A 27,655-nucleotide genomic window follows, 5' to 3' on the forward strand; every position below is an offset into this window, starting at 1 on the left:
AAATCCGTATGAGAATATACTAAAACCTCTGTGTTTATTGTAAAAATCTAGTTTCAAACATGTGCATATATGTATATACACATGCATAAGTATATATATACATATATACACATACATGTACATAAATAATTGCCAAGAAATTAGAAACACTCGCAACTTGTCGCAAATAGAGTAAAACGTAAGGTTAATAATATACAAATTACACAAGCGCACTATAAAACATGGCAAGGGTAATCCTAGTACAGTGATTGTATAAACTGAAGAAATATACATTTACATATATATAATATAAATTAATAGTCTGGAAAAGAGTATTTAGAGAGCTTATCTAATTCCGATCTTGTCACAATAGATCATTAACATAATCATTATACGGTTAAAGCTGTATTAGCTACAGTCACTATTGGAGATAATATTTTTTATCCATTTTTATAGTTATTTAATTTCTTGTACAACAATTTTTGAAATTTCACCGCAAAATGCCCAACGAGTTCTCGTAGTGCAAATACGAGTCCAATCACCTTACAGATGGCATCACATTGATTTTTGCCTTCTCGCGTCGAGTTATAAATACAGAGAAATCTCAATGAGAGCTCATTTCTACAAGATTTATTGTAGTGCTGTATTCGTAGCTGTACCTGTTATTCTATATTATAAACTGTTCTATATTTTCAACATACAGCACAACAATGGCTGAAAGCACAATGGCAAGAAGAGAGGAGCAATTTGCATCTTAATAAATCTTTTCTTCTTTATACGTAGCACAGCGATGTCACGTCGGAGGATATGTACTAGTGGATCACTAGGTGGGGCACAGAACTGAAACATAATTATGTTGAAAATCTTTAACATCTCATACAGAAAGTTGGTACGTTGCCAGACCTTATATACCAACAATGAATATTCATGGAGGCTATATTCATAAATACTTACAAAAGTAAGCTAATATTAATAATAATAATACTCAGCCATTAAAGTTTCGCTGAGCGCTCCGACCAAGGATTCCATTTCACCGAGAAGCTCTGTTAATTGGCCAGTTGACAGCGGACGCAGTTCTGAAATCAATTGTCAACATGAAATTCCAACTTCAATCAAGACCGTGCAAACATAGATGTTTTGATACAAGTGAAGACAAGGTGATATTAGTATACAAGTTAAAAATTCTTGATCTTATTACTTTCTTCGTAGAATGGTGATCCTAGAACCCCCTTACTTCTTTCCAAAGTTTCATCCACATTCAGAAGAGATCCTTCGGAGTTAGCAGACCGTTCCATTGACGGACTTTCCTGCAATGCGGAATATTAAAAATTAGTTATATCTTGCAATTACAACGTTAAAGAAAAATGATTAAGATATAAGCGCCAGTTAAGAAAGTTCCTGACTAAAATTACTCTGAGTAAATAATATGATTTAAAAAGAGCAGAAAGAGGCGGCAGGGTGTGGTAGGAGGTGAACGGAGATGGTTGGCGGTGTTTGGTGGGGGCAGGAGGGGGTAGGAAGTGTTTGGCGGTGGTTGGAAGTGAGCGGTGGTGGTCGGGGAAGTCGAGAACGACGAGGACAACGAGGCGGCAGAGGAAGAAGAGGACAGGGACGAGGTGGACGAAGAGGACGAAGGTGGTCGGAGATGGGAGGAGGTGGTTGACTACTTCTGATACTAATTCTTCTCCTGATCCTACACCTACTCTTGATTCTTCTCCTATTTGTACTTCTACTGCTACTCCTACTCCTACTCCTGATCCCACTTCTCATCCTACTCCTACTCCTACTACCACTCCTGATCCTATTCCTGATCCTACTCCTACTCCTCCTTCTGATCCTACTCCTATTCCTACTCCTGATCCTACTCCTGATCCTGATCCTACTTCATCGAATATTCTAAAAATGTTGAACTCACCGAGCACAAATCCTTGTCTTCCTTGTCCACCTTGTTCTCCTAGTCTTCCTCGTCCATCTCCGACCACCGCCTACCACCTCCAACAACCACCGATAACCACCTCAGGTTATTCCTGGAATAGTGATAAATATTTTCAGTATAAGAACACGTCAAAAATATTGTGTAAGGATGAGTATAATAGATCAATTAATCAATAATATAATACATTTTATTATCGCATTTATAGCAACTGAATTTGTGCTTGCACGAGAAGTGAATCTAAATAATTTATTGTAAACGCGACAAGTTTGAAAAATTTCAGATGAAATATAATTACAATTGCCATTAAATATTGTAAAAATGATAAACTCACTGAGCACAAATCCTCGTCCTCCTGGTTCACCTTGTTCTCCTCATCTTCCTCGTCCTTCTCCTCGTCCACCTCCGACCACCTCCAACCACCGCCAACCACCTCCCATAACCACCGACAATCACCTCGGTTTATACCTTGAATGGTAATAAATATTTTCAGTATAAGAACACATCAAAAATATTATGTAAGGATGAGTATAGTTAATTAATTAATTAATAATATAATACATTTTATCAGCGCATTGATAGCTACTGAATTTGGACTTGCGCGAAAAATGAATTGAAATAATTCATTGAAAATATGAAAGGTTTGACAAATTTTATATAAAATGTAATTACAATTGCCATTAAATATTATAAAAATGTTTTACTCACCGTGCAGAAATCGTCGTTTTCCTAGTCCACCTTGATCTCCTCGTTTTCGTCGTTCTTCTCCTCCTTATCCACCTCTTGTCCCTGAAGTCGAGTGTCACCTGGTAGCGGACCTGGAGCGCAGCAACCACGGAGCATTTGTCCTAGAAGTCGAGTTTCGCCAGGTAGCGGATCTGGAGCGCCAAAGCTACGGAGCGCTCGTCTTAGAAGTCGAGTTTCGCCAGGTAGCGGACCTGGAGCGCCGAAACTACGGAGCGCTCGTCCTGGAACTCCAGGTGCACGAGGAAGCGGACCCGGAGCGCAGGATCCAGGAGGTAGAGAACCCGGCACTCAAAATCTGCAGAGCGCGATTTTCATACGCCCGCTCTACTGCGCGGTTGTTTCCAGACTGAGGAATTCGGCTAGCTGATTACCAGAAAAAAAAACTTTGGATGACGTCACTTTCTGAACATCCGAACATCCAAACTGTGGTTTCGAACATTAATACAATACATGATGTATGATGTACGATGTATGATATGAGAAGACGTATAATGATTTTAGTTTTCATATCACAGACAAGAAATACGCACGTTATTTTTCTAGCTGATTTAAGCGGCTAGGCCGTTCGATCAGCCTTTGACTCAAGATATATTCTTCAGTTAACGGGTCAGCTAATAACGCTGCCGTTCTGCGACAGTTAGATGATAACAATTTTTGCTCATACCTTTCAAATGTGTGTCAAAATACACTCGAAGTTTCAAGAAGCTTTGTTCTTTCTCTTCCTATCAAAAAAAAAGAATCGCCGACAATCACCTTTTTAGGTTTGCCAAATCAGGACACTGCATTAAATACTGTCTCAAATACGGAGCATCCGTTTCATCTTGATCAAAATTAGCGCATCCGTGATGTATCACAGTTACTCTGAATTTTTCTCCAAACGAACACATTTCGAAAAACAATTCTGCTTATCTACCCAACGTAGATACTTCACTTGCGACTAACTGAAATAGCGTTTCGATTCTATGCCTACGAAAATTCAAGATCGAGAGAGCAAATGAGAAGTTTTCGGAATAGTTATGAATAATAATGTTTTAGAATACATAGAGCAGCAGGGTGTCGAGGAGGGCGAAGAAGGACGAAGGTGTTCGGTGGTGGTCGGAGGTGGTTGGAGGTGTTCGGAAATGATAGGAGGTGGTCGGCTCTGGTAGGAGGTGGTAGGAGGTAGTAGAAGGTGGTCGGCGATGGCGGTAGGAGTCGGCAGGGGGTGGTAGGAGGTGTTTGTCGGTGGCAGGAGGTGGCTGGAAGGTTTGGAGGCGGCTGGAGGGGTAAGGAAGCGTTTGGTGGTGGTTGAAAATGATCGGTGGCGGTCAAGCAGGATGAGGACGACGTGGGATACGACGGCGGCGCGGCGGAGGCGGACGTGGACTAGGTGGACAAGGACGATGGTGGTTCGCGGCGCTCCGAGGTTATTACGGCGGTTGGCGGTGGACGCGGTTACGCGTCTTCTTACGGGGATGATTGAGCTGATCGACATTTCTAAGTAGCAGTCGACAAGTAGTCTTACGTACTAACTTTGTACTGACTCAATCTCAAGCTTCCATACCAACACTACTTTCGCTGCTACGAATGTTGGTGCGAGCCCGTTAGGTAGAGTCGATAGTGCAGAACCCTCCTACGTTCCCAGGCCCACTGGGCCCACTTGCCCGCCGTAAACTAGTCACAAAAATTTACCGAGGGATATCCGTCTTTATATTCTTCAGTCAACGGTAGTTATCAATCCTTTCGAAATAATAAGGAGAAAAATAATCAGCAAACAGCAACAGTGAGTTTTAAATAATGGATGAGGTTTACGGATTCTACAACAAGACCAGTTCTGAGACGCTGGACTTGGCAAAATACTTCAAAGAATACAACGATCTAACTAATCTCAAAAGTTTGGCAGAACTAAGGTCAAACAGAAATGAAAAAGCTGGGATTCTCGAAATAATGCAGATGGATGTAAACGATGAAGACTTCGCAGTTTTATCCGAATATTGCAGGTAATCAAATGCAATTTGAATGGTTAGAATCCTTAAATGTAACTTGCCCTAATCTTGTTCAAAATTTACTGCCAACACTAATCCACTGAAATTTCATAGAGTTCAGTGCACTAATCTAACCCAATGTAAGATCTAACTTGATTCTAACTTATCCCGATTCGAAAATTAACCCAATTCTAACCTAACGTGATACAACATCTTACTCCTATCTAACCTGAACTAATATTAAATTTAACTTCAGAGCAATTTAGTTTCCTAGATTAATCAAGAAATGATTGAATAGCTTGAATAAAATTGCAATGAAATTTTTCGATAGTAAACATCATTTAGTGACAACAATATTGTTTACATTGTCTCTGCTGTTGTACTGTAGAAAAAATTATAAATATTCAAGTTTCTGAGACGTGTGAAAACCTAATTGAATTATATTAAATTATCAAATAGTTCAAGTATTCATTACAAATTAAAATGCAATTCAACTAAATGAAACATGAATCCCGAGTCAAACTCATTTGTTTCTCAACTTTTTCACCTTTTAAAAAACTTCTCTAGAACAAATTGAACATGACCTGAAACTCTTGTCAATTTAAATATCTGCAGAGAATCAATAAAAGCTTTTTGGCAAGTTTTAACTTTACCAGTATTGCACATAAAAATTATACTCTATCCGGTGAGAGCTCATCATAGCCATGTGCAGGTTTGGGCGGAATGGGAGATAGCGGAGCTCGCTACTTAGTATCGTACCTATAATTTCGCATGTTTATGTCCTGCACCAAAGATCTATGCTCTATAACAATGATCTCATTGCACTTGAAATTTCACAAGTCCGAACTCAGTCGCTACTTTGTAACGACTGGCCCTCGACGGTTTGAAATAAACCATTCGGTTTGGAATTAATCATTGGGTTCGAGTAGCAGGGTTACCCTTGTCGGCTGTAGTCGCGTTTGGCCAGCTGAGACCGGTTCGGTAACCTGGAGTGGGTAAAATGAGCAGCGCATTGGGTGGGATCTGATCAAACTGGCTTTGAATTTGGCTTTGTAAGTGTGTTGATCTGTTACCGGACAGAGTATACAAGACTTGCGTACAGACTGAAATTTTGCATTACAATTTTCGAATTGATGTCTTAAGAACTCTAGATGTTCTGACAAGTTGAATACATGAAAATAATCACCTCGATCAACTTCAGAGCTATTGAACAGTTCTCTCACCTTCACACAATATTGTATTAAAAGCTTACTGTATGACCAATTTATTCCAAACACTCCTGAGAGCGTTTAAACGCTTGCTATAAGAAAATAAATTTTTCTATCAAGTCTTCCCGATAAACAGCATGATTTCTAAATTCTTAGAAATTGCATTTCGCACAACATTTTGTCAGTTTTAGATGAGAAGAGAATGTAAAATCGTAAGCTTTCGAATATGTGACCAAGATTTGAGCATGAATTTTTTGCAGCATTGAAAATTTGACAATACCTGGTGAAAGTTTTGAGAAATACGATGACACAAGGTTGGGCAATCGCAAAGGGACGTATGAAGTGAAAGAGATACCGAAAGATGTTAATCTCGAAACACTGACGAAACTCAAAGAGAGAATAGGATTGCCTCAGCGACCATTTGTCCACAATTTAAAATATAGAAGCGAGATATGCATAGTGAGTCAATCGATATCCTTTTATCGAAAATTCAAAATTCTTTTACTATAACTTAGAAAATGTTAAGTTTCTTGTTTGCTTTAAAATGCTCTTCTTGTAATACAATTATTTACAGGAACCAGAAAAGGTCGAGACATTCAAATGCAACTCTTTAATGGAGCCGGGAAACGAGATGCTTGTCTTTGTGCGAATTTATGCACCTTTCGTGCATCAGCATCGACTGAGCAGTGTCTATGTGTCCAAAATATTCACCACTCACATTGTAGCTATCCTTGGATCGCAAACGTTGGCTGAACTCAGGGACATCATATCGTGCACATCGGATTTATCCATAGCTAAAGAAGTTAGTGCTAACCCAGATGCTGGAGCAAGACAGCCACAGGCTAAAGTGAGCAGTTATTGCTTAACTATGAATCAAAACTTGGGAGATAAGAAAAAACGATTTGAGAAAATTATTTTACAATTAGCATCTTCAAAATGCATAATCTGGTATTTTTGATCCAATTCGAATGTTCCTTGTTCTCATTATATCCAACATAGACATCTTCAATGTAACATTCTCAAATCGATCGTTTTCTATCCATCGTACAATATTTTTGTACCTTTATTTCCAGGAAGTTTATAAATCCGGATTTTTCTACATCGAAAGCACATTTTACAACGATTTTCGTGACCCAAGTAACATGGACAACAGCGAAGTGATCAGAGAATGGGCGAAGAAACGGAATTTGGGACCGTTCAAAACTGCATCAATGGAAAGCGTCACCATCAATTCACTCTCTGTGAAATTTGGCTACCCTTGGGTCTACCAGCATCAAGGAACCTGTGAGCATTTGCTTGTGTTTTCTGACGCCAGGTGAATTGGAAATTGCAATTTTCATTAGCTCTGTGAATTCACTTTGATGTGGTTGAGAAAAAGAAGTATCGTCTACTTTTTTCTATGGCATTCGATGAATAGCACATCAATTTATTTTTGAAGATAATACTTGTTATTAACTTTATTACGAGATGATTGTAAATTAAATATTTATCAAATTATTGCATTAGTAAGGTGAGATCTGTTTATGATGTAAGAATGAAAAAAAAAATTACACATCAATGCTGCACTTCAAATCACTTCAATATTGTTAAAAATCTAGTAAATTCGTTCGATTTCACTTTACGATGGCTCGTTTTATTCAGAAGATTATTATTTTATACAAGTGACGAAAGTACTGTTTTTTTTTTTCATCTTGTAGGTATTGTTAAATATTGAATTATACGTTGATCAACAAATTGCAATATTTGAATCAACCGTTCAAAAAAAGAAAATCCAATCTGTTTCAGTGAATTTGAAGAAAATAATTTTCTGAATGAAAACAAGCCATCATGAAGTGAATTTGAACAAATTTACTACACTATTATCACTTTTAAAATATTGATTTTGGGCTTTCAGTTTTCCTCAATCACATTTAGTTACGCAAGTTCTGGTTTCTCCATTATTGCAAAGTTCTTTTCAAACAGCTTCGTTCTTTGAAACGTTCTCATCGAAAATCAATCTTTTCATTCCATTTTTGATATCCTTAGGCTGATCGGCCCATCGGACAATTTGACCATATCCAGCTACCCAAGGATCCACAGAATGCGAGCGAGTTCGACGAAGTATTGCATGGTCTGCGGAGTGTTCGCAGCATCCTGGATAACGACGCACAACGACAGGCTGCCGCACGATCCTTGTTACTTTTGCACAACTTGTTTTCACTCCTTCAATTACATCGACGGTAAAAAGATTGAAAATTTCTTGGCTTATCCTGTGCCTTTCGGCGAGGTTGCTCAGGACTGAAGAGAAATCCAGCTACCATGTTCTCGAAGTATATAACTATTTGGGTAAGCTTACATTCATTCATTTTTGCTCGAGGCAATCTTTGAGACAAAAAGCGAAGTTGAAGATCGTGAAATTTATATAACTAAGGATTTTTTAAAAAAAAATCAGTATTTCGAAACTATCATTAATCTGGAATTTATGAAACAGTGATATAGTGAGTCGTTCTCACAGTTTGGTAACTTGACTCCGTCAAATTAATTAAAAAATCTTTTAACAATCATTTCCATTTGACGTTTAGTTAGTAATTTCAGCCTTGTCAAAAATTGAGTTTTTAAATCAACACAACAACCTAAATCGCGTAAATTTGCTTTTATTTACGTCTAATACATCGTTTCAATAAATAAAAAAATCATCCGATTCTTAGCTTCTTCAAGTTATCTCTTGCGCTTTGCAAATTGGGATTTATTCCTAAGGCTTTTTTGTACATTCTTTCCGCTTTCCGGTGCTTGTTCCATCGGTGGTAAAGGACACCTGATTGAAAATTGAATCAGGCCTCATTATCTTTCTGTTTTTGGTAATTTTTCTGTTGTATTTATTTATTCCGCACAAATCACTCACCCAAATTTGTGTAGAAGTTTGGATTTGACGAATCCCGCGAAATTGCGTGATTAAATTGCTTCTCTGCTTCCTCGAACTTGCCCGCCTTACCAAGTATGTTACCGATATTGAAATATATCGAAGCCTCTTCTGGCAGATACTTCAACGCTTTATTACCAACTGATAACGCTTTATCTCCATATCCTGAGTAAGTAGAATATTGAAAGAAAATGTAATTTGTGACAAATATTTATACACAATATAATTCTGATTTTTTTTATCCATATCTCTTTTCTCTATACTTTTGTGTTCAATTCTTGCCTAAATCGTCCAGCAATAAAATCATGTTCGTCCATGCCCGTTTATGATTTGGTTTTTGTCTAGTCGCATTTTCCCAGGCCATCAAGGCCTTGTCATATTGTCTTTGTTCCAAATACTGAAAACAAACAATCATTTATCCAGATGATACATTGGATAACTTCATTGATTCGAGCGGTAATCAAATTAGTCCAATTTAAACAGAATTTTAAGTACAACTTTCGGCTAAATAAAATTATATATTTCGAATAATCGAAAACTGTTCAAATACTCCTGGGAAAAAAAAAATTGATTATGAATAGAGAAACAATCGTGTGTATAATAAAAGTGCGTAAATAATTTTCTTGAAATTTCGGTCACTCAAAGCTTTGAAGAGAAAAGGAAAAGAAGTTTGAACAATTGCTAAAACATTCTTACCAAGACCCCAAGATTGTAATAGCAATCTGGGTATTTCGATCTGTGAGAAAGAGCAGTTAAATAACTTTTCTCCGATTCCTCAGGTTTTTTTAACGCTGCCAATACGATTCCGTAATTCATCCAAGCCGCCGCGAAATCCGATCTGAAATTTATAATCAGTCAAAGACGTTAATTCCGTCGAAAGATTTCACTTCTGTTCTTTTTTTTTTTTTCTTACTGTATTTCTACGGCTCTCCTGAGTAGTTTTTCCGCTTCATAATATCTCTGTCGATCCTTGAGCAAATTACCCAAATTATTCATAGCTTGAGCATATTCAGGATGAAGTCTGAAAAACAAAAATTGCGCTGTCACGTAATCGGTTTAAGAGTTTTACAAAAAACTGGAATCATTGTAAGTATTCTTAAATGGGTCAAGACCCCGGGTTTAAAACAGTTTGAAGATCTTTGCTTTAAAATTTTTGAATTGCTCCTGTCTTTCGAATAGAATACTTCATAACAAATCGAATCACACCTTAGAGCCTCATTGTACTCAATTTCTGCATGAGCCGAATCGCCCTTGTCCGCGGCATTCTTGGCGACATTGTAGTGAACCTTTGCATTTAACGGACAGACGTTCAGAGCTGATCGGAATAACGTTTTTTCAGTTTTCCACTCGGCGCTTCTGATCCAGGAACGTGCAAAGAAGACTGCCAGCAGAACGAAATACAGCGACAAAAGTGTTCTGCTACAGCCATTGCATTGCTCTATCAGACGCTGAAAACCGATCGCAAATAGCAGGCAGAAACCTGCCGAAGGTATGTACAGCGTCCTTTCCGCAAGAACGAAACCCACCTTGAAAAACAAGTTTGTCGCTGGGAGGAACGGGATCATCAGTAAAGCTAGTCCCATTATAGTGGGGCTGAAAAACAAGAAGAGGATTGATCCTGTGAACTCTGACGTTGGGAGATAAATTTGTTTGTAATTGTTTACGCATTGCGAAGGATAGATTATTAAAAATCAGTGTTAATTAGTTTTTGGAGACAAATTTGCAATCAGTTCCTTTGTCATTCGCAGGTTATTTTGTCCTGAAAACGAATGAACCTTCATAATTGAGATGTGACAAATTGTTTTTAAGATATTTTAAACTATATTAGAAAGTCAACGTCTTTGAATCGGATATTCCGTAATTGTAATATGATGGTTTGATTCTGAAAGTCAATTTGATTTTGACTGTGTTGTTGAATTACATTGTATATTGTTTTTAAAAATGGCATTTTTTCGTGTCAAAAATAGAGTCTAAGCCTGCGTGATTATTCAACTAATCACCAAACGAACTGGTTTAAAAATACAATAAATCGGTTTATCGGAGAATTTAATTAACCGCAAGGTCGATTATCCAATCAAATGAAAAAACTCAATTAAAAGAGTCGATTAATTGAAAAGACCAATTAAACGATTAATCGAATGCACGAGTATTTGAAACGATCAATTAATTGAAAGAACGATCAATCGAAAAGGCTGATTAATCAATTACTTGAAAAAGAGTATCTTCCCAACTTTGCGAGTTGAGAAGGGAGAAAAAATTGTATCTGGCAAAAATTGTTATTCAATAAAGTCGTGAATACATTGAGTGAATGTAGAGGATAAAAACAAGTGTACCTTAACTGTCCGCTATGTTTTTCGGACGAAACATAGTAACAGAAAGATCCGAGAACGATCCACAAAGCAAAAACAGCAAGGATCCTCACGTCCAAACCATGAATTAGTGGAACGCAGCCCATCGCCCAGTCAAAAGAGAGCCATTCAGGACAGAGGAGTAACCATGCATTCAGGCTATATATATAATTGAAGTTAAGTACCTTTTGAAAAATTATCATAATGTTATTTTACGAGCATTTGCATCGTTATTATTGCAATAAAGTTGTGTGACGCAGATACTCACGCGCATTGGTAATGGTTCGACGAAAGATGCAGGGTTATCAACTAGCTGAAAACGCGGCGGGGAAAATCCCATTATACTGAATCTTAGTAAGAGCAGGAAAAATCCGGCTATCGATAGTGTCTTAATGCGCCCGACCAGAGCCCTGTAATTTACTGCCAAAGACTCTTTTGTCTCGTCTGAACACATCTGTCTCAGACACCTCACCATATCGATTGGTAATAACTTATTGACGACGACTAGATCGTAAACACAGCATATGCCCTTAAATCAGAAAACGAAGTTGGAAATTAAATGTTCTAAACCGTATTGTTGACAAACAGAAAAAGCAGTCTTTTAGTCTTTAAAAACGAATTTCTTCTACTGTTCAGCAAGAAACTAAACCACATCTCTACTATATGATCTCAACCATCATCGGCATGAATATCACTATTAGACAGTTTTTAAACAGTTTTTTTTATGTTCCTAAGTTTCGATTTAAACAAAATGACCAATTCATTCTTATTAAGGTATGGTAAAGAGTGCAATCACACTTACAATCGCAGTTATCCCAGTTTCTTTGCAAAGCATCGACGTCATTATACATAACATACTCAGAGTCATGTTCATCCATTTGGTGAACGACCCTGCAGCGAATATAGACTTGCGGTATAACAAAATTGATATCCACATGAACAGTGCGCAAAGCATGTCTGCTCTTCCGACGATACCTGCTACCTGAAAATATCTCAGCTGTGAGAAAAGCTTAGCGTAATTCAAAAAAGGAGCAAACCATACTTCATTTTTTAATCACACCTGCTGTGCTCTTATTTCAACTATTGCCATTAACTGAATATCATATTAATATCGAAGCTTGATCTCATTTAATTCTGGACTAATTTGAGATCGTGGATTAGGTAGAAAAACTTGATGAAATTTTGAGTGGATAGCTAGAAAAATCAGACATGTCAACTAAATGTGAATAGCACTTTTTGTTGCAATTTGTAGCACAATATTGTTTCGAAACACGGTGGAAAATATTGAGAAACGGCTTACCGCCTCTGCGTGAACAGGATGCACAGCAAACAACATCGCAGCATAGAAAGCTACATTTCCAGAACTCTCACCGAGCAATATGTTGTATAGGAATAAAGTGAGAACAGAAACCAGAATGTGGAGTATCACATTTACTGTATGAAAGTCTCTAGGATCTAAATATCCTCTGACGAGATAATGAAGCCTGAAAAATCAGAATTTAACAGTTTGATTTCAGCTCTTCTTGGTGTCTCGAATAGAAACATAATAGCGTACATTTTCGAATGTAAAAAAATAAGACAAAAATATAGACGTTTCATCAAATTGTGGGTAATATTAATTCAAACAAATTATTTGTTCTAATCCATCTACGCAATGATGTTTTTAAAAGTTTCTATGAAATTTCAATGTGTATTATTACTTCAAATAACACTTTTTTTAATAGGGATCATTGAATCTATCGTAACTGAAACACTCGTCATGAATTTCTTCATCCTCAATCTGTTGATTTTACATTAATATTTCATTGCCGAAAAATCAGCAGACTTTCTTACATCTTCTAATTTTAATTAAAAAACAAAAAAAACGCCGCGTAGAAAAGAGATAAAATTATGCAAGATTAAAATAATAAAAGCATGCCTAAATGTGAGTATCGTCAGAGGGCGATAGGATTTGTGACTCTGTTTGTGTGACAACTTTGTCCCCCAGAAATCATTCTCAAATATTTTGTACATCGGAGCATCCTTGACGTCTTCATTTGTCACTATGGCTTCAGAATCGTCGAATACAAATTCACCGTCGTATGAATTTGCAAAACACAGAGAAGCGGCGATCACCAGAATTATCGCAGTTGGAAGAGAAATGTCTAAAAGAATAAAGTACAATTTTGTAATGCATTTTTAATGAGTAATTGAATTATGGTTGGTGTTACTGTTATTTTTTGTTTGAAAAATTGATAATGTTACAAGTATAATACATTTAACATTATATGTAAGATCATTTTTGTATTATCTAGTAAGTTTATGGAATTACCTTGAAATCCTTTGAGATCCTTCTTCTGTTTTGTCATAATTCAAATCGTTTTTGTTCTTTCTTTTTTATCGACTATTTATTTCTCATTAAATTGCTACAGCTATTTTCATTTGCGTATTGATATTGAATCGGTGTGTTTAAATTTTTTTGCAATCAGCCAGTAGAACACGCTTACTGCTACAAGTGAGTAAATTATACTTCGTTTTATGTCGCATAGCGCTTGCCGATTGTCTTTTAAGGACTGTTTTGAATCTCTTTATTATACCATATATTTGACTCAATTTTCACTATTTTTTCGCGCACACATCTCACAGGTGCCTTTTACGTTACTCGGTTCAAAGATGTAAAGGAGATTCTGCTCCTACTATCGACATCTGTTATCGTGGCTCTTGCGCAGCTTTAGCAGTTTCAACTGTAATAAGAGATACAAGGTTAGATACCACATGCCAAAGCGCAAGTGCACGGATGCTATGGAATAGGTCTTTGATTCTGCATACGGCTTACGGAATATTCGGTGACATCCTTTTTTTTTTTTTTACTTTTATTGAAGATTCCAAGTCCCTTTCCAAAAACGTTAGTTCTTGAGATCTTTATTTAAGGGCATGGAATAGTTCTACTCTTATCCACCTGGTTATTTATTCTATTGCGCAAAAATGCGTATGAAAAAAATTAAAAATGAGCAATTGATAAAGTTCAAGACACTATTGCAAACTCTTAAGACAATGACCTCGCAACAATAGAATTCAAAACTCCGTCTTGACCATCCGAGGCTGTAATAATCATTGCAGTTCTTCAAATTATTTCTCAACTCATCTTACTTGTTTTAGATAGTTTTTAAAATGTAGAATAATTACGGAACGTCAAGATAATCCCACACATCGACACGACAAAACAATTCCTTCTGTCAAAATGCCTGCTTTTTAATTCTCCGAAGATTATTAACTAGCTTGCACATAATGCACATGTTAATTGTTTACGTCCGACGTTCTCGTCAGTCAAGTTCGGAAATTCCGAAGATTTCATAAGTCTTTGCACTTTATACAGAATAGAAAATAGGAGTTTGCTGTATAAATTTACGTAAAAATGTATATTGGCATTTATAAATGATTATTTTCTAGTGTTCACTGGGAAAAAGTTTTTAGTGCTTTGTTGTTTAGAATTGTGATTAATTCGCCCAACTTAATTTAGGCTTGAATACAACCGACAATTCAATTTTCAGATATGCTCATTCTTAAACATGTACGTAAATGGTAATGAAATTTGTGCTTTGTATTTTCTATTAGATGCTTAAAATTGCGAAAAACTGGGTTTTTCCTTCTGTTATTGTCACCAGGCTCAAAAATAAGCAAAATATATCAATTTTTATACAGACTATCAAAAGAATAGCCGCCTTGTTTCATCACAATTAAACACGAAAAAAATGTAATATAGATTTCACGTCCGCTGTGGTGCATATATGGACAGCACTTTTTTGGGATCAAATCTACATCAATTGTGGTAAATCTACCTAAGCATATTGTAACTCTTACTATTGGTTTGTAACTCTTATTATCAGATTTGTAGATCTTGTCATGATCGCTGTAGATTTAACTTCAAAACAATGATGTACATACATTTACCACGCATGTAAAATGAGCATACCCTCAATTTCACCAATTACCTCATCTGCATTCGGCACTGTTTTCATCTCTTGTAACTTTTGTCGGTCAAGAAGCAGTAGGACTGTAGAGACCAATGTTTTCATCTCAGAATATAGCTTTGGGCATTTAAAATGGCCACCACTGACCTTTGATATACCTGAACACAGTTAGCTTTCGCTAAGAGAGCTCTCGTTGTGGGAGCGGATATCGTCTACCATTTGTTTGCGGACATATATTGTGTAGTAATTTCGTTATTTACCTCTTACCATCAGATCTGATGATCTGAACCAAGCAGTATAGTGTTGCAGTGATGGACTGCGACGGTAATTCAACCAAACGAAAATTGAACAATTTTACACTGAAGCAGAAGATTGACATATTGAACAACATCAAATGTGGGAACAAATCGAGGTACGCCATTTGCCAAGAATATAATATCGGCGAAAGTACCTTGAGAAAATGGATACACGATGAAGACAAGTTGAGGGAATTTTGGAGCAAGAATAACACGTGTTCAAGCCATAAAAAAATACGCACCGAAGATAACCCGCATTTGGGAGAGGCATTATTCATTTGGTACAATGAAAATAGGATATTAGGAATTCCTATTACTGGGCCTGTTTTGAAAGGTGAACAGTTTCTTCCACGTATTTGATCTTTTATTTTTTTTTTTTATCTCCAGCACAATTGCGTGACACAAAATTCCCAAAAATCACTAAATAATATCGGTACAGCGACTTTTGTCTCCTCAAAACTAAGAAATCTGTTAGATTATTAACTTTCTATAAATCTCTTAATTTTTGTGCTTTTAGTATTTTTGTCTACATGGAAGTTTCAAAATTTCCAACTATCCATATAACCGAGAGTTTTACCGGATTTTTATTATTGTATTACTGTTATATTACTATATAATTATTATATTATTATATTATATTACATTCAGCAAAAGCCCGAATCGTGAACAGACTATTGGATGGTAAAAAGAAGTTTTCGGCGAGCAATGGATGGTTAAGTAAGTGGAAGAAAAGATACAACATTCGAGAGTTGTCGATAAGTGGAGAAAAGAAACCGTCAGACGCGAACGTAGTTGAACAATATATAACCGAACTATCGGAGATAATAAACAGAAAATCGTTATCAAGATGCCAGATATTCAACTGTGACGAGACCATTTTAAATTATAAAATGCTGCCGGATCGAATAATCGCAGAAAAAAATGAGGAACAGCAAAGATTGGAAAAAATCAACAATGAACATGTGACGGTTATGGCTTGCAGTAATTCTGACGGCAGTTTAAAACTGCCGCTGGCGGTGATTGGAAGATCGGAAAAACCGAGCTCTATCAAAAATATCCAGTCGAGTAATCTCCCGGTATTTTATGCAAGCCAGCAAAAGGCCAGGTTGAATCGTAAGATTTTCAACGAATGGTTCGAAAAAGAATTCGTCACTCGTGTAGCCGGATTTTTAACGGAAAGAAACTTACCGATGACAGCGATACTGATCGTCGATAACGCGTCTTCCCATTTGGCCATCAAAGCATCCTTCGGCGATATAAAAACACATTTTCTGCCGGTAAGTGCGGCTGCTACTTCACTCTTGCAGCCGATGGAACAGGGAATTTTTCAGACCCTAAGAATCCACTTCAAGCATGCACTGGTTACTTCCGTCCTCAATGCTCGGGAGGATGGAATAGATGTGATCAGATATTTGAGGTCAGTCAATTTACGCGAGGTCATTCACTGGGTCAATGACGCGTGGGAAGAAATCCGTCCAAGTAGCATCAGTAGGTGCTGGGAAAAACTCCTGCCGGTAATTCGGGAGAATCAAAATGTGCGGAACGCTTCATCCCAGACGATAACTTCATCCGAAATTCTCTGCGCTCTGCACCGAATCGATGAGTTCAAAAATTTGACTGAGAATCAAGTCGATGAATGGATTGCTTATGAGAATACGGAAGCTACATCGTCGACAATAATGACCGACGATGAAATCATTCAAATGGTTTTATGCCAGCGAAACGAGGATGAAACTAACGGTAATAAGCTCTTTTTTAAAACATTTTATGGAAAACTTTTAAAACTCAAAATACTTTAGATTTTTATATGTACTGTGCATTTTTTAGATGAGGAAATTAACTGTGAAGATGAAAACGAAGTCACGGGTACCGATGCAATCAACGCCATAAATCGAGTGATACACTACTTTAAGAAATCGAACTGTATGACCGGGCTAGAAATGTGCAATTTATACAGACTGAAGGGAAGAGCTCTGACAATAAAAATGAAATCGTAGTTCCGCGATGTGTATAATTTATTCTTTGTTTAAGTTATGTTGTTGATCATCATAAAGCTTTATACAGATTTGATAATTCAAAACCGAAAAGAAAACAGTAACAATAATTCATCGATTACATTCATTTATAGTCATTCCATATTTTTCGTACATTTATGGTCGTTGGAATTATTTAGAACTATAAAATTATTCAGAAACAATTTGGACCTTTTTTCAATTGGCATAGATGACAGTTGGTGAATAAAAATTAACGCAGTGATAAATTTTCTCAAATCCTGTTGTTCGATCAACGTCAAATCAAAGTTGAAATATTAATAAAAATATCATTAAAACTGCGTTTCTTACCAATCGATGTTTCCTATACATCTTATAATCAAGTTTAGATCTTCTGAAATATAAAAAAATGAGTTTGAAATTCATTTCGTTCGTCGTAACGATTTTACGATTTTTTCGTTTTCGTACAGACAAGCAATATGGCGTCGCACCGCATTATCAGCTGATCTCTTACGAGTAAATTATACATTTATAAAATCTAGTGCAAGTAGTTATCCTTCCATTTTGTAACATCAAGTCGATAAGTAGTACAAAATTAGACAGAAAATAACTTGAAAATGACTACGAATGATGAGTATTATATTTCTACCGTCAGATAACGTCTACCGATATGTTAGACCCCTCTGTCACATCTTTGACGTAATTTTCGCCGGATTCTGCACCGAATCGCAATTTCCCTCGGCGACAGTAGGCCCAAGGCATTCTGGGCGCAGAAAAAGCGACGCCAAATTCTCCGTCACAATCCAAGGCGACGATTCCAACTGATTTTTTGAATCGCCTGGTGGCGGCTTCGACGACATTCTTAACCGCCAGCATTGCCAACTGCCCGGATTTTGCCTGGAGCGACATTTGATCGACAAGATTGAAGCAGAGGCAGGACTGCATTATGGATTCTCCGTGTCCGGTAGCGACGCAGCCGCCAATCGACGAATCGGCGTAAAAACCGGCACCGGCTATCGCCGAGGAACCGACTCTTCCCGCCATCTTGCCACTTCCGCCACCGGAAGAAGATCCGGCGGTGCATCGTCCCTCGGCGTCGATAGCGACCACACCAACAGTGCAAGATTCCGGAGTTCCGGTATCCCATCTATCTCTTGATTGGAGGTGGAAATTCGCGAGGCTGCCGCGAAAAAGCTTCGGAACTTTTAATCCCGCTGCAAATTTTCGCGCCCCCTTGCCAACCAGTAACGAATGCTCGGTCAACTCCATCACGTACTTCGCAAGCGTTATCGGATGATCAACGTCCTTAATCGCACCGACGGAACCGACCTTAAATATTGTTTTTTGCAAATTTGCATGAATGATTACCGCATTGCAAGCAATTATTGTCATGGTGAGATGAATTTTGCAGTCCATGAAAACGAACGCGAAACGATCACCCTGCAGGTCGACACTAGATCGTAATAAAGATGGTTCATAAACCGTCAATAACATTGATATTTCAGTTTTTAGAATTTAGAATAAGAAATGAACATCTCGGATGTTCTACATTTTGAATGAAGAAAACGTAACTGTAAACAATATACTTGAAATAATTTTTCGGCGAAACAATCAATTGACGATTGACGCTTTTGTACGAAAAAATCCGTACAGAAAAAGTATATTTGAACAAGGCTAATTGATACTCATTTATTGTTTGAGTAAAAAAATTGCGAGTTTATTACGATTCTAATATGCCGTATGACTAGGTAGATGAAAATACATACGATGTATTGGTATTTGCTGTCGCAGAAACATAAATTGAATACTGACTATGGGACATACATTATTCAATATAATGCAGATCATTAGGATCCTATTTTGCCATTAGGATACCAAAGAACCGAAATGTAGCTATATAGCCAGCACGTCATTACAGGACCATCTTTTAACAGATGAGAAAATTGTTGCGTTTTTAGCTGCAATTATATCCGCCAATCGAAAGGTTCGCTTTCTAGCACTCGTTACTCGTGTAGTTGATTTTATTATTGTTGAAAATCAGTCACGATTCCGGTAAGAATGTGAAACGAGGTTTGCCTCAGCATCTTGAACCTTTTAGAGTCTAGAAACTTTTTGTCCTACAATCAATTTCAAAGTGCTTTGCACAAATAATTGGATGCCCAGGAGCTCAAAGACGTCATCCAGAACAATGGAGGATTGACTCCTGAATGACGACGGTAATATTTTCCATTTCGCAGCTGTACCAAATTGATTCTAACAATTTTACAGAAAGATTACATTTTTCTAGTGCTTGATTCGCCACGTATTGCAAAAATAAATTCACAAGAGGAGTTGGCCATCTTTTCCGCGATACTTGAAAGACAGTATGCATTTGTCTCCGAATCAATTTATAGGCGTTTCCTACTAGTTTGATCCTAAGAGAACAGGAAAAGATATCCAAAACATAATATATTAAAAATTGGGAAAGTACTAACGAATTTTACGTTCTTCGACGGTTACTTTTGATTCATTTTTTACAGCGACTTGAGTCTACGCACCTATCATCAAAACTGAGCAAACTCCGAATGACTACTATTGTGTTCCATCCCGTGAATCTCAAGGGAATGATTCAAATTTCTAGTAGTTCAACTTATTGAAGGGATAAAACTTCGAATTATTCTAACTAACAACGAAACATTTGTAACAGCAATTAAGATGGCGTGGTTCATTCTTTCCTGAAATTTCGACGTTGATAATCATTCGAAATTTTCACCACTTGGAAATTCAACAATTCAGATTTTCGATCCTTTGAGAATTGACAACTGAAACACAATACTAACCGGTTATATATGTACAGTAAACTATTAGCTTTACAGACACTTATTATTGTATCTTTCTAAATTAGTCAACTTCATTTTCCCGCAGTATAATGAGTCAAATATGAGTCAATTAGGCGTTCGTAATTGGAACGTTACTCCACAATTCATGATCACTTCATCGACGTCAAACCGCCGTCTTTTTTTCAAAATTGAACTTTCAATGAACGAATTACGCCACCGACAACATTCAGAGAGCTCACTCTGACTTACCTTCAGGGTTGTGCCGTTCATCATTCCCGCGTCAAGTTCGACCTCACCATCAGCGTTTAAAACTGATCCGTAGCCAGCATTGAAGTGTCGATCATCTTCCAGGATACTTATCGTCATTTCAACCGCCTCGACTGACGGTTTTCCGTTACAAATTGCGGCGTATCCCTGAACAACCGCGTTGTTTAGTGCGACTTGTTTACGGCTAGTCAATGATCCAGAATGCCGAAATTCTATTCCGCCATGCGCTATTATGACTGGATCCATTTTAACGCAACGCTTCAAAAACTAAGCATCAGCAGTCAGGTTAAATACTGCCGTTTTTCGGGTGTAATTTTTGTTAATCATAAATTTTAATCACCAACTGCCATATTGAGAGTTTAATTATCGCGAAGACTTTGAGGTACGGTGTGAATTTAGGCGATTAGAATCACTGGTACAGTTTGACTCAATTTTTAGTCTTTTGGTTATAGAGTGAATCGATCGAATGAATTTTATTTTACTTAGAAAAATGAAATCGTTAAAATGCGCGCTAAATATAATATTAATAAGTACATACATCTGCTCTGACAGTCGTGTTATTTTTATCTTAATCACATTGTTTTTTCAGTGAATTCGTTTACTGGAATTGCACTTGTGTCAACCCGATCAACGCATTCGAAGGTCGTGAAACGTGTATAAATTATACGGAATTCCCGATTTGAGCTAATCTTTGAGAAGTTTCTACGGATGTACTTTAACTTATTCTGAGATGAAATTCATCGTCGCCATAGTTTTTTCCTCAATGGTGTTTTGCCAACTCTACTCTGCCGTCCACTGTCAACATGAACCATATAATACAAGTGAGTGTCAAATTTTTACACCGAGAAAAAACATTTAGCTCTATATTTTGATACACTGAAACCAATTCAAATATGACCAAACATACAATTATGGATCCTGATGCTCCGGAAACCAACGCCAAACAGAATAACTGTAAGTGCGAGCAACTAATTTCGTCCGTAATTCTTTTTCCATTCTTTAATATCAACCCAATGCTCATTCCTCATACTTCGGTGCTTTTCAGTGCTTCGACGATATGGACTTTTACCAGTATGCACCTCACCAAGTAAAGAAGGCATCGTTTTTATCAAATGCGCCATCTTCATCCCGATTTAAAAGGCGTTTGACTTGCATCTGATACTATAAATATATTCAATCGTCAAATTAGTCACAGAAACAAGTGTAACTAGAGAAAATATTAAAGAAATCTTCTTAACACTCTCTGATTGTTTATAAATCAAATTCCGCAACAACCAATACTGACCAAATGTTTCTAGGCGAATTGATAATTAGAATTTTTCGATGTGGCCACAAATGCAGGCTTAACAAAAAAAAATTCGAAAAATGACTTTTGGTAAATGTATTCAGAGACGGGAATTGTTACAGAGAAGAAAAGAGTCTAGGATGATAAGTGAAATACACTTTTTTGAACAATTTGTTCACAGGGTTTCCATACTGTCTAATATATATAATATATGTATAATAATATATTAATAATACGTTTCTCTATATAATGCTGAATACAGTATAGTACAAATTCTCAACTAATTCTCAATTTTCTCGACATTCATTCTATCATCAATTGCCGCAATTGAACATGCAATGCACACATAATTATCGTATGTAATATATCTCGTAAGTTTTTCAGGTGTCCCATACGTATATGAGACATGTTTAATGGAAAAGAAATTTTGTTTTAATTAAGCAAATGATCGGTCCCTGCATCGCTTCTCATCCGTTCCGTCCCCGCAATCATCTATCCCGTTGCATTTCACACTTCTAGTGATGCATCTTCCGTTCCTATATAAATGCATTAAATATAAAAATCAGGTAATCGCGTACGAGTCTTACGGTAGTATAGTACGTCTCTGTTTCTCTTCAAACCCCATACCAAAATATGATGGAAATATAATGTACAGTTTCAATATCTTTGATAGACTCTCGAGCTCAAAAGAAATTTATAATCACACATACCGACGAGGTTACGTAGATATATTTTATTTTCAAGCGTGCATAAAAATTTTCGTAGAGCATGTCAAATAGAATATATTAGCCAAATACGAGCTCTCAATATTGATATTTAGAACTACTCGTTTTATTTTTCGCATTTTTCATTTAAATAACACGTAAAAAATCGGAAAATTTTTGAATTTCTTTGAATCATAAACGGCTTGACTTGTAAACTATTTAAATACAGATTCTTATAGGAAATTTCACGCTCTATGATAAAGTACTGAGAAAGAATTTTCCTAACTCTAACCGATTAAGAGATATTCGCCCATAAACGTTGAGACATCTTAAATCTTTTTTTGGCACACCGTAATGCTATTCAAGGTATCGTAAATATTATCACAGTGAAATAAAATATATACGCTGTCATTTTCAGTCATCTCGAAATCATAGCGACGACCACAAATACATGATATCGTCGGCTTGGAGAGCAAAAATGTTGTTTTTTGATTTTCAAGATTTTTTTTCATAATTTTTAGCTGGCAACACGGGCGGGAAATATGAATTATCAGTTTAATTACATGTAAAAATCGCGTTCAAATAAATATTTAACGTCATTTTGTGTATAAATTAAATTCTTACTCTTCGTCTAATTCATACGATGAAATCGTTGAAATATTCGTGTAATATCACGTACCATTTAGGATGTTGCAGCAAATTAGTTAACTTGATCTAATAAATATTATCATATACATATCATTAGTCATATACATGTTTATATATGTGTATATACACAGGGTGTCTCATTTAAATTGACACACCAGAATATTTTGTGAGCAACGTATTTGATAGAAAAATGTTTGAAATACAAGTTTCATGATCCGAAGAGGGCAATACATTGTGCCATTATACTTTTTATTCGGTGGACGTTTACGAGGTCATTTGAAGGTTGACGATACTTTTTTTTAATGGGAAAGTGTATTTTCTTTTTTTTTTTTTTTAAAGACTGATTCTGCACAGAAAAAAAATGGAAAACTTTTATTTCAAACTGTTTTTCCTACGATATCAAATTTTGAAGATATTTCGAAATTAGCAAAGGTACTCGGTGCAACAGTAAATTAAGAAAAAAAAGTTTCTCTCAAACGCGTAGCTCACGAGATATTCTGTTGCGTCAATTTAAATGGGACACCCTGTATATGACCAATGATACAAATAATAAGATAAACAAACCGAGTTAACTAATTTTCTATAACACCCCAAGTCGTATGTGATACGAACATTTCGATGATTCCACCGTATGAATTAGTCGTAGAATAAGAATTTATTAATACACAAAATAAAACTAAATAGTAATTTGAAAGCGATTCTTTCACACTGCGACAAATTTCATTTGTTACAGTAACTAGAAAAATTCAGTAAAACAGGTATCGTTAAAAAAAACTGCTTGATTATTGTTGGAATCACGAAAAACGAGGTACGCGTAAACATTTTGCGCTATCGTCGATCTTTTTTTGGTAATTGCAAAGCAAAATCAGTTTGTTCGGTTTACTATACTTTTTTATTTAAACAAGGCTTCAACGTCAATTTATTCTTGCACAAGCATTAAATTTTCGCAACAGTTACAAGAAAATATAGCAACGGTGATCGTAATGAGAAATAATAGTAACGGATACTAGACTTTCTATTAACAGGTAGAAAACTAATTTTCATTTTCTACCTAGAGGTATATTTTTCGATTGTGGTAAAAAATGAAAATAGTTAAGGACTAAGCGGCAACCGGAACTAAAATATTCTCTCGGTGCGTGTAATAAAACTAAGAAATTCAGGTTTCCCGCATGTGCTGCCAGCGTAAAATTATTTTAAAAAATTGCTCGTGAAACATCACCTTTTTCAAGCCGAAGCTGAAACAACAGCTTTTTCACGGCGAAGCTGAAATAACACTTTCTTCTCCCCAGCCGACGATATATTGGCTAAGTTCGTCCTCGAGCTATACTTGAATCTCGAACTACGAAACTTCGAGACTGACAGTTGACACATCTGTTTTTGAATATGCACCGCGCCCGGAAATACTTGGCACGGATCGCGTGCAACAGTGATGCAATATTGCGCACACCCAATTTCTAAATAAATGTACGCGATTTACAATCAGGTCGAAAAGTTGTTGGGTAAAAAAAAAAAAAACCTGATAACACAATGTCTCGAAAAGTGTAAGAGGAGCCAATCAAATCTGATGGGTTTGATTTAAATAAATAAAAACCTCGTGTAGATGAAAAACTGTCAAAGCATTGTGTTTTGTCTGTAAACAACATTATTATCGACAATATCGGAAGAATAACATTAGATGTAATGTTTCCGACGTGTTTATAAATGAAACAAACAATGAATTGTCGAATAATGGGATTTCTCTGATGTTGAGAACTCACTTAAAGGTTTTTAAAGTTGAGATTTAGCGTTTTAGATTTTTATGTTCAATCGCAAGGACGTGTTTGAACATTAATTGAACTTTTTAACCCTCAGTTTTCCTCTTACGTTTTTATCTCAGCACATTTTTGAAATGGCCATGTACGTCCCTAAAATGGAGAAAGCATGATGTCGTATATTTACCCGCAAGTGAATTCGTGTTTGTTGCATCGTCCCTGGCATCCATGAGGTTCGTCGGATCCGTCGTCACAGTCAGCGAGTCCGTCACAGAACCGCATCTTCGATATACACTGACCGTTGTTGCAGGTGAATTCGCTCTCCAGTGGACAAGCTGAAATAACCAATCCGTTTTGCTTACTCACAGAGTTCACGACACAGATGAATAAGTTTGGAATTATCAGAAATACACAAAGCGTCTCGCATTCATTTGGAACGAAACGGAACAGTGTGACGTTAAAAAAACGGCGAAATCATTTTTACAACAATACCCCGATTTTTATACCGATAGCCCCACTTTTCATCCACGACGCACGTGTGATAAGAACTTTTTTAATCCCAATTTCGTAAAATCACGGTTGAGTCAAAGCTTTTCTATTTCATTAAAAAATAATAATAATAATAATAATAATAATAATAATAATCTTTCATCGTCCAAACAATGAGAAACAAATCCGGACACAAAATCTAAAACGTCTGAAACGATTAAAAATTGTCTTATTTATCTCCCTCTGATGTTCGAACGATGTGACTCTTAAACCTTAATTTTTGTTTGTACCCTATTCCATTGAGTAATTGCATTTAAACGATCGTTCATGGTCAAGTTACTAATTAACTGAGACGGTCTGATAATTGAAGGGAATTATATAACTCCGCTTCTAAACATTGTCACGGAAACGAGCCTCTTATATGTGGCTGCGGTTCTCTGTACTTTTTGAATGTACTCATTTCACCGATTTCATTAAATCACGATCGCGCACCGATGCCTCTTACCTACGGTACAGTTGATTTCGTCTGAAGTATCCCAGCAGTTAATGACACCGTCACATCTTTTCTCGAGCGGCAAACACGACGTTTCATTTCCGCACCGGAAGTGCGTCTCGAGGTCGCAGGCTGAAAATAGATCATTCAAATACATAAGGAGCTGACTTGAAATAGGCTCTCTTACGTTAGAAAATAAATTGGCATCAAGGCAGTTCGGTCGGCGCTATATGTATAAACGACACGTTCAAAATAGTGTCACTTCTTTTTCCCTCATTTTTCTAGCAAGATCATATCGTTTCAAAATATACCGATTTTTCAATCATGACAGTGACATTAAACGAAACGTTAGCTCAACGACGCATCAAAATAATTGACATCGCGAGTCTTCGAACATGGCGTCGTGAAGTTCGAGTGAGAAAGCTTCTTTTGCATTTCAGAACCGTACGACTGTTACAAAGTAAAAATTATGAGTTGATTTCTCCTCTATCAGTAATCGGAAAAGTTGAGAAAACTGATATTTTAGAGAACTTGAAGGTTAGACGGCAGCAAACGTAACGCAAAGTTGCGAGGTGGAGCTGTGGACGCCATATTCAATTCAGACTATAGGCCTGCTACTGCATTTTCAACAACAATACAATGGATTTTGACAAGATTTCCGGCCGTTGCACTTCTTTTTTATTCGAACAAACAGTTTCTTTCGCGCTTTGAACAGTATTATTTGGTTCGATTAACTACATCAAAGGTTACTCTTCTCAGATAATTTCTGATATCTCGAAGCAACTTTAAATGATTTCTAACGCTTCAAACATCTATTAACAACAAAATTGACGCAATACCACAAGAATCGAATGGGAAGTCTTAATAATGACTTGACTGTGAAATGTTTTTGTGTGAAGTTTCCTTAGATTCTAACATCACATCTCAACCGTTGCGTAACGTTTCATGGAATGATAGTCGGAATACCTTGTTTCCGTAATGATTTTTTACCTAAATAAAACACTTTGAAGTTTCGAACTGGCACCGTAAAAATCCTAGGAACAAAGAGAACGAACAATACAATTCGACGACAAGAGGCGAAGCGAGCAGTTCTGTCAATTCAACTCAGGAACGTTCACGCGCCATGGACAAACACATCTATACACACAATTTAATGCGCATACCGGACCGAAGCCAAAGAAATCCGATAGTAAAGCGGAAAGCCAATAATAGAAAAATAACTCGGGCTCCTTGATCATGTGACTCGACACGTGTGCACGCGTTATTCTCGCTTTCTACAAATACTGAGCACACAGTGCGCTTTCCTTACACTGCACGGCACTGCATTATATCTTCGATGCATGCTTCATTTGTGCTTGTGAGTCGCACGGCTTCCCAGAACCCCGTATGAAAGGGTCGCAGTGTTCTCTTATAATCAAGCCTAGCTTCAACGAGCTGAAGAAAAATGTTCGGTAGACGATCACCCAAGATTCCGCGAAATATCCCAAATTCTTTTTCCACTCTATGGCCAACTGAATATTTATTTCACAATCCGCAGGGCCAATTTTTTGGCCAACTGACTTTTCATCGAACCAATGAAACCTTGAATATTTGGTCCTATGGATACATGGGTATTGAACATTCAAGTAATTCGGTTCAGTCAGTCGTTAGATTCTCAGTTGATTTGGATGTGTTATTTATATAAAATTTTATAATCATCCAATCATCATTTACCTACCTAATAGTGAATTTATGATGGTCAAAAAATGAATGGTACGTTTACGGGTATGATTTTGAACCAGTGAAGTAACTTTTTACTTTACTTTTCAGATGCGCATGACGGTAAATGAAATTGGAAAATAATTTGCCATCCCATTTGACAGCGTGAGATTTATTTTTGATGCT

At 36.7% G+C, this 27,655-nt stretch overlaps 5 protein-coding genes and 2 long non-coding RNA genes across 11 annotated transcripts in view; 3 read left to right on the forward strand and 4 right to left on the reverse strand.

Moving 5' to 3' along the window:
- Positions 1–2,320: 2,320 nt before the first annotated feature.
- On the reverse strand, positions 2,321–3,265 carry LOC124181965. Its single transcript, XR_006870670.1, has 3 exons — positions 3,190–3,265; positions 2,621–3,022; positions 2,321–2,380 (listed from the first exon to the last, which is right to left on the reverse strand). It is a non-coding gene; the product is annotated as an uncharacterized LOC124181965 (long non-coding RNA).
- Positions 3,266–4,275: 1,010 nt separating this feature from the next.
- On the forward strand, positions 4,276–11,034 carry LOC124181963 (snRNA-activating protein complex subunit 3). 3 transcript variants are annotated; one of them, XM_046568736.1, is made up of 6 exons: positions 4,276–4,638; positions 6,092–6,290; positions 6,406–6,633; positions 6,905–7,146; positions 7,857–8,156; positions 10,070–11,034. In XM_046568736.1, exons 1-5 carry the CDS (start codon positions 4,436–4,438, stop codon positions 8,110–8,112), a joined length of 1,128 nt encoding a protein of 375 aa, XP_046424692.1. In that variant the 5' UTR covers positions 4,276–4,435; the 3' UTR covers positions 8,113–8,156; positions 10,070–11,034. The 3 variants fall into 3 exon arrangements, with proteins under 3 accessions (XP_046424692.1, XP_046424691.1, XP_046424690.1); XM_046568735.1 differs by having other exon boundaries at positions 4,277–4,638; positions 6,406–6,678; positions 9,965–11,034; XM_046568734.1 differs by having other exon boundaries at positions 4,279–4,638; positions 6,406–6,678.
- On the reverse strand, positions 8,449–13,661 carry LOC124181959 (protein O-mannosyl-transferase TMTC4). 2 transcript variants are annotated; one of them, XM_046568728.1, is made up of 12 exons: positions 13,390–13,661; positions 12,997–13,222; positions 12,379–12,562; positions 11,881–12,060; positions 11,347–11,607; positions 11,064–11,263; positions 9,937–10,323; positions 9,644–9,751; positions 9,427–9,568; positions 9,013–9,127; positions 8,713–8,895; positions 8,449–8,625 (listed from the first exon to the last, which is right to left on the reverse strand). In XM_046568728.1, exons 1-12 carry the CDS (start codon positions 13,424–13,426, stop codon positions 8,504–8,506), a joined length of 2,145 nt encoding a protein of 714 aa, XP_046424684.1. In that variant the 5' UTR covers positions 13,427–13,661; the 3' UTR covers positions 8,449–8,503. The 2 variants fall into 2 exon arrangements, with proteins under 2 accessions (XP_046424684.1, XP_046424685.1); XM_046568729.1 differs by lacking the exon at positions 8,449–8,625 and having other exon boundaries at positions 8,757–8,895; positions 8,994–9,127.
- Positions 13,662–13,740: 79 nt separating this feature from the next.
- Positions 13,741–17,636, forward strand: LOC124181962 (jerky protein homolog-like). Its single transcript, XM_046568732.1, has 4 exons — positions 13,741–13,820; positions 15,330–15,658; positions 15,973–17,064; positions 17,152–17,636. Exons 2-4 carry the CDS (start codon positions 15,340–15,342, stop codon positions 17,319–17,321), a joined length of 1,581 nt encoding a protein of 526 aa, XP_046424688.1. The 5' UTR covers positions 13,741–13,820; positions 15,330–15,339; the 3' UTR covers positions 17,322–17,636.
- On the reverse strand, positions 16,771–21,123 carry LOC124181964 (isoaspartyl peptidase/L-asparaginase-like). Its single transcript, XM_046568737.1, has 3 exons — positions 20,384–21,123; positions 17,965–18,644; positions 16,771–16,832 (listed from the first exon to the last, which is right to left on the reverse strand). The coding sequence occupies exons 1-2, from the start codon at positions 20,645–20,647 to the stop codon at positions 17,967–17,969; spliced, it is 942 nt and encodes a 313-aa protein (XP_046424693.1). The 5' UTR covers positions 20,648–21,123; the 3' UTR covers positions 16,771–16,832; positions 17,965–17,966.
- Positions 21,104–21,638, forward strand: LOC124181966. Its single transcript, XR_006870671.1, has 2 exons — positions 21,104–21,222; positions 21,447–21,638. It is a non-coding gene; the product is annotated as an uncharacterized LOC124181966 (long non-coding RNA).
- A 258-nt stretch (positions 21,639–21,896) lies between these two features.
- The window catches only part of LOC124181961 (LDL receptor repeat-containing protein egg-2), a 54,413-nt gene continuing 48,654 nt past the window's right edge, over positions 21,897–27,655 (reverse strand). For both annotated transcript variants that reach the window (XM_046568731.1, XM_046568730.1), the window contains exons 7-9: positions 25,784–25,903; positions 24,977–25,124; positions 21,897–22,222 (exon numbers count right to left, since the gene is read on the reverse strand). In XM_046568731.1, coding sequence (XP_046424687.1) covers positions 22,123–22,222; positions 24,977–25,124; positions 25,784–25,903 — 368 coding nt within the window. In that variant the 3' untranslated portion in view covers positions 21,897–22,122. The remainder of the gene's footprint in view (positions 22,223–24,976; positions 25,125–25,783; positions 25,904–27,655) is intronic.

The sequence above is a fragment of the Neodiprion fabricii genome, chromosome 5, assembly GCF_021155785.1.
Source record: "Neodiprion fabricii isolate iyNeoFabr1 chromosome 5, iyNeoFabr1.1, whole genome shotgun sequence".
Taxonomy (NCBI): domain Eukaryota; kingdom Metazoa; phylum Arthropoda; class Insecta; order Hymenoptera; family Diprionidae; genus Neodiprion; species Neodiprion fabricii.